Source organism: Zosterops lateralis (assembly GCF_965231275.1).
Source record: "Zosterops lateralis genome assembly, chromosome: 29".
Lineage (NCBI taxonomy): Eukaryota > Metazoa > Chordata > Aves > Passeriformes > Zosteropidae > Zosterops > Zosterops lateralis.
In genome coordinates this window covers 2,906,170-2,917,633 of record NC_139789.1, presented here as the reverse complement: position 1 = coordinate 2,917,633, position 11,464 = coordinate 2,906,170, and the positions used below count along the sequence as shown (strand labels likewise).

Genomic DNA, 11,464 nt, shown 5'->3' with positions numbered 1-11,464 from the left:
GCTTCCCCCCGAGAACCCATCTCACCCCGTCTGCTCTGTGCAAGCCCCACCGGTGCAGCCAGCACGTTCCAGGGATAGAATTTTCCTTTTTGCCCCTTTTTTTGTTTCCTCAGGACATAGGCCCGAGGCGGGTGGGACTCGGGCGGCTCCTAAAGCGGCCTCGCTCTCTTTCTTCTCCCCCTTTTCCCTCGGCGCAGCGACGGGAGGGAGCGGAGCCAGGCGGGGCGGGCACCGGGGGGCTCGGGAGGGCGACAGAGGGGACCCAGGGAAGGGCGGGGGGCTCGGGGATCCGGCTCCAGAGGCGTCTCTGCCCCGCCGCGCCCACACCTGCCCCGGCCCGCCGCTCCCGGCCCGCCCAGCCCGGCCCGGCCCTGCCCTGGGCGGGGGCAGCGGCTCCTGCCCCGCCCCGCCCCGCCCGCCCGGACTTTACCTCCCGGCCGGGCCGCGCCGTTCCGGGCCATGTGAGCGCCGGGGCCGCCGCGGGGCCGGGGATGGAGCGCAGGAAGGTCTTCGTGGCGCTCGACGTGCTCTGCCTGGCGGTCGGTGAGGGCTCGGGACCGGCGGCTCCGGAGCGTCCCGGGGGTGCCCCCGGTGGGGCCGCGCCCTGCGCCGGGGCCGGGGCCGCGGGAGGGACCGCGGGGCCGCCCGTTCTCACCGGTGGGAGGTGGGAGGCACCTGCCCGGCCGGTAACCGGGGCTCCGGGCCCCCACCGAGAGCCACCGGCGGCGGCGGGGGCGGGCGGGTCTGGCTCCTGCCCAGCCCCGCCGAGCTCCGTCGGGTGTCCCGGTTTTCCGGGAACCGTCCCGCGGGGTGGGGGAGGCGGGAGCCCGGTCTGTCCGTGGCCGGGACGCTGCGGGACCGTCCCCGGCTCGGGCGGCACCGGGACGTTTCCCCCGCCGCCCGCCCAGCCGGGGGCTCCGAGCGCCCCTTCCAGGACCCCCTCGGCCTAGAACGGGTAAACGTTTCTAAATCTGCCGCAAGGAAGTAACGAATTAAGACGGACTAAAAATAAAGGCCCCGATCCGGATCGCGGCTGGAGCTCCCCCGGCCGCTCCGGAGCGCCTTTCCCTCCTCTGGGCCGGTGCTTTATATTTTTAGGGGAGCTTTTTTTGGAGGATGAAATTATCCCGAAAGAAAATTGGTGTCTAATTTTGAGCTGAAAATGGACGTCTGAGGTGTGCGGGGAGGAGGCGGAGGGAGCGGGGCCGGTTCCTGCCCCCGGTGTGTGTTCGATCCCTCGGGGATCCCTCGGGGAGCGCAGGAGGCGGCGGGACCCCCGGGCGGGGACAAAGGTGCGGGTTCCCGGGAGACGGAGGAACAAGGAGAGGCGGAAACCGCCGGGAAAGGCGGAACTGGGAGAGGAGCCCGGCCTTAGGTGGCCTCCAGGGAGGGGGGGGCGCTTCCCTGGGGAGCGTCCTGGGAGCCGTCCTTGGCTGTTCCTGTGCGGGGATGGAGCAGGGGCAGGAGGGCCCGTTCCAGCGTGGGGCTGGACCCCACAGACCCCAGACCCCTCTGGATCTCGGGGACGGTTCTGTCCCAAGTGAGATCGCAGCTGCCCGTGGCCGGGGTTGGAAAAGCCTCCTTGCCCAGGCTGACCCAGCCAGCAGCCCCTCTGCAGAGCCCCGAGGAGCCGGGGGAGAGGAGAGGCTGGCAGAAACCTCTCCTGGGCCGTGGGAGGATGAGGGGAGCAAGTCAAGTGCAGTGAAGTCCCACTGTGCCTGGACTGGGTCATGCAGCAGCACCTCCCAGCACTGCCTCTCCCGGAGCTGCTGTGAGGGTTCTGGGGCAATCTGGAGGCCCTTCCCTGCTGTAAAACAGGTTTGCAAGATGCCTGAGCTCGTTAATTTTATCAGCTCTGTCTTCCTAGACTGAACGTCTGGGCAGTGTGAGGAGAGGGCACGGGGTCAGGCCTTGCCATTGTTGTGCCTGGGGAGGAGTGGGGCAGCCACAGAGGCTCTGTGGGTGCCCGTTTGTGACTGTCTCATGTGGTATCTGGGTGCTGCAGGCAGCTGTGAGCTCTGATAGGGCCCTATCGCTGTCAGGGCAGTGCACTGGTGGGTTCAAGTGCTCCTGCCCTGGGTACAGGTGGCTCAGGACTTCATTCCTGGGGGGATCCCTCCCTGGCATTGGGGAGCAGAGACTTAGGGACGGGTGGTGCTGGTGTGGAGCCCGCTGGCTGCTGTCCCCAGTCCTCACCTCTCTCTGCTTTGCAGCATCTCTGCCCTTCATCATCCTGACTCTGGTGAACTCCCCGTACAAGCGAGGCTTCTACTGCAACGATGACTCCATCCGTTACCCCTACAAGGCAGACACCATCACCCACGGCCTCATGGCTGGGGTCACCATCCCCTGCACTGTTATCATTGTAAGGAACTGCCACCCCCCTTCCTCCCAGACAGGGTCATGCTGTATCTGGAATCTGGGGCCCAGCACAGCCCCTCCAGAGCTCTGGAAGGGCAACAACTCCCTCAGCTTGAGCCCTGCTCTGCTTGGGGGCTGGAGATCTCTCTGGAGTGGCGAGACCCACATCCCATGGGACTGGTTCCCTGCAGGGAGGGGGAGAGGGCCCGTGAGCTCCTGTGGCAGGCGGGTACCAGGGGCTCCTGTGCCACAGAGTCAGAGCATCCTGCACCCCTGGGGAGCTGCTCAGTGGCCCCCAACCTTCACCTTTTGCCCCCTGGTCTCTGCAGATCTCATCAGGGGAGGCGTACTTGGTCTACACTGAGCGTCTCTACTCCAAGTCAGAGTTCAACAATTACCTGGCTGCTCTCTACAAGGTGGTTGGGACCTTTCTCTTTGGGGGGGCCATCAGCCAGTCCCTGACAGACCTGGCCAAATACATGATCGGCCGTCTCCGACCAAACTTCCTGGCTGTCTGCAATCCTGACTGGTCCAAGGTGAACTGCTCCATCTATGTGCAGCTGGAGAATGTCTGCCAGGGAGAGAGCAGGAACATCACCGAGTCCAGGTGAGCCATGGTGACACAGGATGTGTCTGTTCCACCTGCCAGCAGTGCTGGGCTCACAGTGGCAGTCCCAGATGGATATTGAGGCTCTCCTGTTGCAGGACAGAGCCTGTGGAGTGGGTGGGGGTCTTGTGGGGACCACCTGGGGAGTCACTCATGGCATGACCCATCCCTTTTACCCCACAGACTGTCTTTCTACTCGGGACACTCTTCCTTTGGGATGTACTGCATGATGTTCCTGGCGGTAAGTGCCGTGCCACAGGAATTCCCCATGGGCCCCATGCCCCAAGCACCCCCATCCTTGGGCTGGCTGGTGACCCCTGCCCTGGCTGATTTCTCCCTTCTTTGCCACCCAGCTGTACGTGCAGGCCCGGCTGGTGGGGAAGTGGGCCAGATTACTGCGTCCCACCATCCAGTTCTTCCTCATCGCCTTCGCCATCTACGTGGGCTACACCAGAGTGTCTGACTACAAGCACCACTGGAGCGACGTGCTGGTGGGGCTGCTGCAGGGAGCTCTCATTGCTGTCCTCATTGTGAGTGTCCCCCTGTGCAGCCTGCTGCTCGGCTGGGCTCCTGCTGGGCTCGACACCAGCGTCCCCAAACCCCAAACCCGTTGTTCTTTTCCAGGTCCACTACGTCTCTGACTTCTTCAAGGCCCGTCCCCCCCGGCAGTGTGAGGAGAAGGACCCAGAGCGCAAGCCCAGCCTGCCCCTCACCCTGAGCGACCCTGACCACAATCACTACAGCTACAGGGGTGCCCCGTGACCCCAGCCTGCAGAGCTGCCCCTTGCCGTGCTCCTGGCTCTGGGGACGGGGTGCTGGCTCTGTATTCACCACTGGCTCCACGGCTCTGGTGCCTCTGGCTGACACAAGTGGGACAGCCCTGCCTGTTCCCACTCCCACAGTGCCACGGCGCCTGGCTCCCCGTGCCCGTGGTGGTGCTGGCACCTGGTGATGCCAGCGCCCTGCCTGTGGGAAGGGGATGTCCTCACCCCCTTGTGTGTCTGAGTCACGTCCCAAAGCTGCTGTCCCAGCCCTCTGTGCGGAGGAAGGGAGGGAGGGGAGGGTGGCACATGGGGGTGGATTTATTGGGCTGGCAAAGCACACTGAGCGAAGAGCAAACTCCTTGGGAAGTCTGAGATTGCCTGGGCCGAGTGTGTGTTGTCCCTGTCAAATTATCCAGCCATACAAGTACCAATCTTCACAGGCGCAGAGGGAGGAGGACAGCTGCTGGGCTAGCTATACTTTTTTGGAAAGGATTAAAGCAATCCAGAGCTCTTCTCTGCTCCATTGATTACCTTTAAGAGCAGTCCTGCCCACCAGCAGCTGCTGTGAGCAAAGGGTGTCTGGGCAGGCTTTTCTCTGGCTGTGCCCAACTCTGCAGTGCTGGGAGCCAGAGCTGTTTGCCCCCTGCCTGCTTCATGCCTGGCTTGGGCAAGGGGATGCTCCAGCCTTTGTCCCTCCTGCAGCTTCAGCTGATGCTTTAGGGTGTGTGGCGGGGCTAGGGAGACATTTTCTGTGGTAAAGGAAAATAAATGGGGATGTGGAGCTGTCCAAATGTCCTGGGAAGGTGGGGGCAATGGGTACAGAGCAGTCCCATCACTGGCACGTGGCTGCCTCCAGCACTGAAGTGCTGTGGGTCTCTTTTTAAAATACATGCATTTTCATTATGATGTTGTTTTTAAATTAGATCATCCTTAAAGAATGTCTGTGTCAGGCCTGTTTTCTTTTTTCATGGATGTTCCTGGCCTTGGAGTGGATGGGCTGAGGTGTTTGGGGTTTCCTTTTCCCAGGGAAAGGTCTCTGAAGCCCCTCAGCTGTATGTGGGGGCTCTCAGGGCTGCTAAACCATTCTCCCAGCTGCTCTGAGAAAGGTGGGCTTGACCAGGGCTACTGGGGGCAGCAGCATCCTCAAGCCAGGAGCTCCTTGCCTGTGCTGCCTGTGAGGTGTCACGTTCACAGGGGTTGTGCTTTGGCTGGGCAGCCCTTTGAGCTGAAGAGGAGATGTGGCCAGTATGGGACTCCAAAACCCATCCCAGCCATGTCCATCCTGGCACTGCCTTTGCCCTGATCCAGGAGCCTCCTGCACTCCCCAGCACAGCAGAGCTGCTCTGCGAGTGAGGAGGGAAAGCAGGGAGAGGCTCCTGGAAAAAGTGACGCTTTGTGCCTGCAGCTCTCTTGGCTGCTCCAGCAGCCAGAGCGGAGGGAAGGCAGGGAGGGAGCTGAGAGCCTTGGAACAGCTGGGCTGTGCCCCCCTGCTGCCCAAGGGCTGTGCTGGGGACAGGTGACAGCGCCAGGCTGGGGAGCCGGGGGGCTCAGGGCCTTCTCACTGCTGGGAAGAAATGAGGGATGCCACGAGGCAGCACCCTGGAAGCCTGAGGGTCCCCCCAGTCCCTTTAGGGGTGGGATGGGCAGTGCCAGGGTCAGCTCTTGCCCTTGCTTGGTGACTGCAGCTCCTCTGTCCTGCTGTTCCCAGCAGGAAGCCCTGGGCTGGCTGCGTGGTGTTGATGTGCTTGTGCAGTGTGGGTGACTCCAGTCTAGACAAGCCCTGATCAAAAACAACCTCCCTGTGTGGAGGGAACTCCCTTTCCCTGACGCTACTTTTCTGTTTTCCTCTGAGAGCTGCCTTCCCACAAAGTACTTCCCTGCTCCTCCAGCAGGGTCCTTCCCCCATCCCAGCCCTCCAGGCTGGTTGTTTAATATCTGTTGGTGTAAAACAAAGCTGGAGGAAGTTCCAGGGCAGGGCAGCTCTGCCGCAGGGTTTGCAAACAAAGCTCTGCAAAGGCTCGGCAGCTCCTGGAGCTGGGCAGTGAGGCACAGCCCAGGTTTGGGAGCTGCCTGCTTGATTTTCCTTTGGCCTGCTGCGGTGCCCAGCAACTGCCCCAGTTCCTGGCACTGCCTCGACAGCTCCTCTGCGTAGCCAGGAACGTGCCTGCTCCCTTCCCGTGAGATCTGATTGCACCCCTTGGATGCATCTCTGGAAAAACCAGCCGGGCCACAATGCCGCAGTGTGCGGCTCCCAGGGGCAAGGCCGGCTGCTGCCTGTTGGGAGCTGGGCTGCTCCAGCCCCCGGCTCACAGCTGTGCCCCACTGCAGGATGGGCTGAGACCTGACCAAACTCGTGGCATGCCAAGCCACATGTAAGCTGCAGGATCTCCTGAGCCGTGTCCAGGCACAGCAGCCTGCTCCAGGTGTGCTCCCTGGCCCATCTCTGGAGGGATGGGGTTGCTGGCAAGGAGCTGCCTGTGCTGGCTCTGAGGCCCCACGGGTGCCAGCAGAGCACCTGGGGAAGGCAAAGCAGGTCCCTTGTCTGCTGTGAAGTTTGGGATCCATCCTAGACCTGGTCATGGCTGAATGCCACAGCACCCTGACAGTGCTGCTGCAGCTTCCAGCTGGACCCTGTGCCTTGAGGATCTGAGCCCCTGGAGAGGCTGGGCTGGGCTCCTGGGAGCTGAGGGGAGGGGAAGCAAGGTCCCGGGGTGAGATGAAGCCTGTTTGCCTCTCTTGGTTCAAGGCTTGACCTTGTACCTCAGCGGATGGGTCAGAGCGGGTAAGAGCTCTGTCCACCCTGTTTGGTGAGTCCCAGGAAGCCCCTCTGGCGTTCAGGGTGACTTGTGGCTCTGGGCAGTGTGATGACTTGTGACTGGAGTGTCCACCCTTTTAAGTGGGTGACTCAGGAGCTGGGGATCCAGTCCTGGTTGTGCCGGGGCAGATTTTGCTGCAGGCTGAAGCCAAGCAGCATTGGCCTGCGAGGCATGGCTGGGACCTGATGAGAGCTGTCCTGTTCCCCGGCGTCAGCAGCTCCACGCACCAAGCACTCTGCCAACACGCCTCCCTTCCAAAATAAGCTGCTTCTGGCAGCACACAGCCAGGATCTGGCTTCTAGCCCTGCTCTGGAGGGGGCCCGGAGCTGCCTCCCCCAACCTGTGCCTCCTGGCTGCTTCCCACCGTGCCACGCAGCATCCTCCCTCCCTCTCCCTGGCACCTGGCACTCGTGCCGATCCCACGGGCTTGGATTGCCCCGGTCCCATCCCCGGCTTTCTCCTCGTTCTTGGCTTCTTTCCCCGGCTGAGCGGGGCAAGAGGCGGGCGAAGGGGCTGAGCTCCTCTGTGCCTGCAGCAGCTTCCAGGAGCGGGCAGCGGCCCTGCCAGGAAGGATGTTACTCATCCCCTAAACATCCCCTTGCCTGGACCGCAGCCACGGGAGATGCCGCGGCCAGATGCGCCCGCGGCTCGGGGGCCTGAGGTGGCCCCGGCTCGGGGATGCGCTGGGGGACACCGGTGCCATCGCACCCTCCAGGGGGATGTTGGCAGCCCCTGCCCGAGGGCAGCCCAGCCGCGTGGGCCTTTTCCCCTCAGCGTGGCGTGCTCGGGGAGGCGGTGCCGGGCCAGGACGTGCGGAGGTGCCGGCGGTGGCCCCTGGGGCTGGGGGGTCCGGCACGGTGGGACCGCGGGGACAGATCCGGCCTGGGGTCTCCGAGCGGCCCCGCGGCACCGGCCCGGAGCGGGCACTGTCCCGTCCCGTCCCGCCGGGGCGGCAGGGGGCAGCAGGAGCCCGGTGGAGCCGCCGAGCGGAGCCCCGGAGCCCCGGCCGGAGCAGCCCCCGGGCCCCGCAGCGCCGCCCCAGCCCCGGGGCCGCCCGCGCTGCCCCATCCGCCCGTCCTCCCTGCGTGCATCCGGATGCTCCCTCCAGCCTCCCTTCTCCTCCTTCTCCTGCTCCTCCTTCTCTGATCCCACCAGCGCTGCCTCCCCCACTCCTTTAATCGACGTTTCCGCTGAAATGTGCCCGGTTCCACGGATTTCTTTGATCTCACTAAGGGAAGAAGGGAGCTATAGAAGAAATTAAATTGGCGCAGAAGGAGGAAAGGAGAGAGGAAAGCACTCTCGGGGGAGGTTGTTAAATGTCGCCTCTTTCTCACCAGACCACCGGCCAAGAAAAGAACCTGTCCTGGCCCGTGCCTGTCCCGGGTCACTCCGCTCGGCGCTGCCCGGGGATGTCCCTGGGCAGGGCAGGCTCTGGGGGCACCTCTGGAGCGTCCCCGCCCCGCAGGAGCCCCGGCCCCGCTCGGGCCGCTCTGGCGTGCGGGGAGCTGGCAGCCGGGCCCGGGGAAGCAGCCAGAGGGTACGAGCAGCAGTTTTGTTTTCTGCCGCTTGCCAGGGGCCGCGCGGAGCTGCGGCGCTGCCAGGGACGTGCTCTCGGGAAGCACTTGGCTGCTGAGCCCCGAGCCCTGCGGGGTGCCTGGCTCTTCCCCACAGGCCCTGGCCCTTCCCCACAGGCCCTGGCTCTGCCCCACAGGCCCTGGCCCTTCCCCACAGGCCCTGGCCCTTCCCCACAGGCCCTGGCTCTTCCCCACAGGCCCTGGCCCTTCCCCACAGGCCCTGGCTCTTCCCCACAGGCCCTGGCCCTTCCCCACAGGCCCTGGCTCTTCCCCACAGGCCCTGGCTCTGCCCCACAGGCCCTGGCCCTTCCCCACAGGCCCTGGCTCCTGCTCAGGGGCAGCTCTGACCCGTGGCTGCGGGTGAGGGGGATGTTCCTGGGTCCTTTCCTGCCGGACTTCTGCCATGGCATTTCTACCCAACCAGAGCCGCTCTGCCAAGCCCCCCGTGGCTGCAGGTCCCTCCGGTCAGGGCAGGGATCACCGAGCTCCCGGCCTGTCCCTGTGAGAGCTCTGCCTGCTGGACACACACAATGTGCCAAGGGCCAGGCCGTGCCTGCCAAACCTGTGCCTCTCCCCGCCCCATTCTGCCCGTGCTGGGATATACACAGTGTGAGCAGGAGGGATGATGGGTGGCCCTGACAGAGCCCCGGTACCAGGGATGGCATAGAGGGACTGATGGTGAGAGGAGATGGCAGTGACAGGACTTTCCTCCTCAATGCTGGAGTGGTGTTTCTCTACCTCTGCCATCACTGTGGTGATCCTGCAGCCACAGTCCCATTTCCTGAGTGCCTGAGGCCTCCCCGGGCACAGCACAGTGTGCAGGGGCTGCTCCAGGGGGCTGCCCCTGGGGCAGAGGGATCAGCAGGATCCTGCCAGGGCCCTTTCTGGGGTCCCTGTTCTCTTCTTCTCCCTTGGTGTCTCCACTCAGCCAGGCCCTCACATCTATCTTGGCCCTCTCAGCCCCGTGGTGTAATGCTGGGAAGCAGAAGGGCAGGGGGGACTGGGTTCCCAGGCTGGGGAGGGAGGTTTAGAACAGAGATGGTGCCTCAGTCCAGCTCTAAGCTGCTTTTTTTTTTTTTTTTTCCTATTTTAATATTTTGCCTTAACATGACCTTGGCCAAATTATTTCCCCTCTGTTTGAGATTTATGGGCCTCTTCCAGAAATGATCTGTTCTGTCTACGAAAATAGACATCGTGCTGTTATTACATTTTAAAATATAATAAGGGTTGGGAGAGAGCTCTGCTGCTGCTCTCCCCGGCAGCTCCCCCCTCTCTCTCCAGAGCACAAACCCCACTGGCTGCTGGTGTGGGGCCAAGAGTGGTGCAGTGAGAACAGGGGCATCCCCAGCTCCGGAGTGGGGGAGTCTCTCCCTGCCTGCCCTCAGCAGAGCCCGAGTAACAGGAGATTTCCCATCTGAGATCGCAGCTGCTCTCAGAAAATCCCGGATCTGCCAGGGAACAGACTGGGCAAAATGGGACTAAACAAGCTGGGCTTCCCACCGTGGGGCTGAGGGTGGTTCTTGACTCAGTAAAGGCAGCAGAACCTGGCTCGGAGCTGGAAAATCCTGCTGGCAGCCCCAGGGGCCAGCACAGCCCATCACCCCCATCAGCACTGCCGAGTCCTTTGGGCAGGCTCAGGGTGGCCCTTGCACAGCCCTGCTCTGTTTCAGTGGGTTTGTCGAGGTTACGATCGTTATTGTTCTTTTCTTCCAGGGGCTGGAGGCAAGTTACCATCGCTGGGGAGGGGCTCTGGTTCTCCCAGTCCGTACCCTGCAGGCTCTGCTGGCAACCAGAGTCCCTGGCCGGCCACAATCTGTCCCCTGAGCCGAGCTGTGCCTTTGGACGGCGACAGGACCAGAGGATGGAGCTGTGGGGAGGAGGAAAGGGCTGCTGGCCTGTTCCCTGGATTAAGGTTAAACAGGGGGAGAGGCCGGCAGACTCCTCACAGCTGCTGCTCCTCAAATGTTTTATTTCCTGCTCAGTGTAAGCCTGGATTGACCTGCAGCAGCAGAAAATGTCGAGCAACCGCCGATCTCCCTGAGAGGAGCAAAACCAGCAGAAAATCCACGAGGAAACCCAAGTGGGTTGTGTGCACCTCGAAGGATGGGGAGCTCTGGGAGGACAATGACAGCTCTGCTGGGGATGCAGGGGCTGTGGTAGGGCGTCCCTTTCCCAGTCCGAGTATCTGCCCATCCCAAGGGGAGCTGGGGACTGGGGACTGTCGTACCCCTTTCCTGGGGCTGAAAAACCGGGCTGGCCCCGGAGCCTTTCCCAGGAGCTCCGTCTGGCAGGGGGATGCTGCTGCTCCCCGCCATCACACGGTGCAGGGAATTCCCGCTGAGGCGGGACCTGCAGCCCGGGAAGGGATGTGTGGGTGGTGTCGGTTAGTTTATTTTCTTAATTAAAAGAAAAAACAAAACCAAGAAGGAGGCGGATGGACACGGAACGGGACACGACGACTTCTTGTGTTTACCAGCAAAAAGCCCCTAAGCCGAGCTGCCGCTTCCCGGGGCGGCTCCGGTGCAGCATCCCGCCTCCGTTTTGCGGGCAGAACTGCGGTGCGGGAGGCGGGGGTCTCGCCGGGGGGCTGGGAGGGGCCGTGCCCCGGGATCTGGCGTGGGGCGGCCCGTCCCCGGTCCCCTACCGGTCCCCTCCGGTGCCCCGGCCCCGCAAGGGTTAAACCGCGGCACCGCCCCCTCGTTCGCCGCTCTGCCTCCTTTGATTGACACCCCGCGCGCCGGCCGGGCCGGGGCTAACCAATGGGAAAGCAGCTCCTCGCGTCCCACGTGGGGGCGGCCGCCCTCGGCGCTCTCCCATTGGCTGGCGGCGGGGGCGATTGCCCGCACGGGCCAGGCCCCACGTGGAGCTGGCGCTCGCGCCCGTTCATTGATCGCGCTCCGCAGAGCGGCGGCCGCGCGGGGGGCGGGGCGGGGCGGGGCGGGGCGGGGGCTCGGCCCGGCTCGGCTCCACTCGGCTGCGCTCGGCTCGGCCCGGCCCGGCCCGCTTCGGCTCGGCCCGGCTCGGCTCGGCTCGGCTCCACCGGGCTCGGCTCGGCCCGGCCCGGCCCGCCCCGCTGCAGGGGTGCGCGCCTGGGGCCGGGGCCGGGTCTGGGACCCGCAGCGCGGTGAGTCCCGTCCTGTTCTGTTCTGTCCCGTCCCGGCGGTCCGGTCCGGTCCGGTCCGGCTCGGCTCGGCTCGGCTCGGTGTCCGCCGGCCGGGGTCCGGCCCCGCTCGGGGCTGGGTCGGCGGCGAGGCCGGTCCCGCCCCGCGGCCGTACCTGCGGCGGGCGGCGGCGGGGCCATTGTCTGCGCGGCGCGGGGGGCCGGGGCTGGGCGGGCCCGGG

At 64.2% G+C, this 11,464-nt stretch overlaps 1 protein-coding gene across 2 annotated transcripts; it reads left to right on the top strand.

Annotated features, from left to right (window-relative positions):
• The first annotated feature begins 426 nt into the window (after positions 1-426).
• PLPP2 (phospholipid phosphatase 2) lies at positions 427-4,245 on the top strand. 2 transcript variants are annotated; one of them, XM_083879720.1, is made up of 6 exons: positions 427-543; positions 2,214-2,365; positions 2,691-2,968; positions 3,152-3,209; positions 3,322-3,498; positions 3,593-4,245. In XM_083879720.1, exons 1-6 carry the CDS (start codon positions 492-494, stop codon positions 3,728-3,730), a joined length of 855 nt encoding a protein of 284 aa, XP_083735846.1. In that variant the 5' UTR covers positions 427-491; the 3' UTR covers positions 3,731-4,245. The 2 variants fall into 2 exon arrangements, with proteins under 2 accessions (XP_083735846.1, XP_083735847.1); XM_083879721.1 differs by having other exon boundaries at positions 441-539.
• The last annotated feature ends 7,219 nt before the right edge of the window (positions 4,246-11,464 follow it).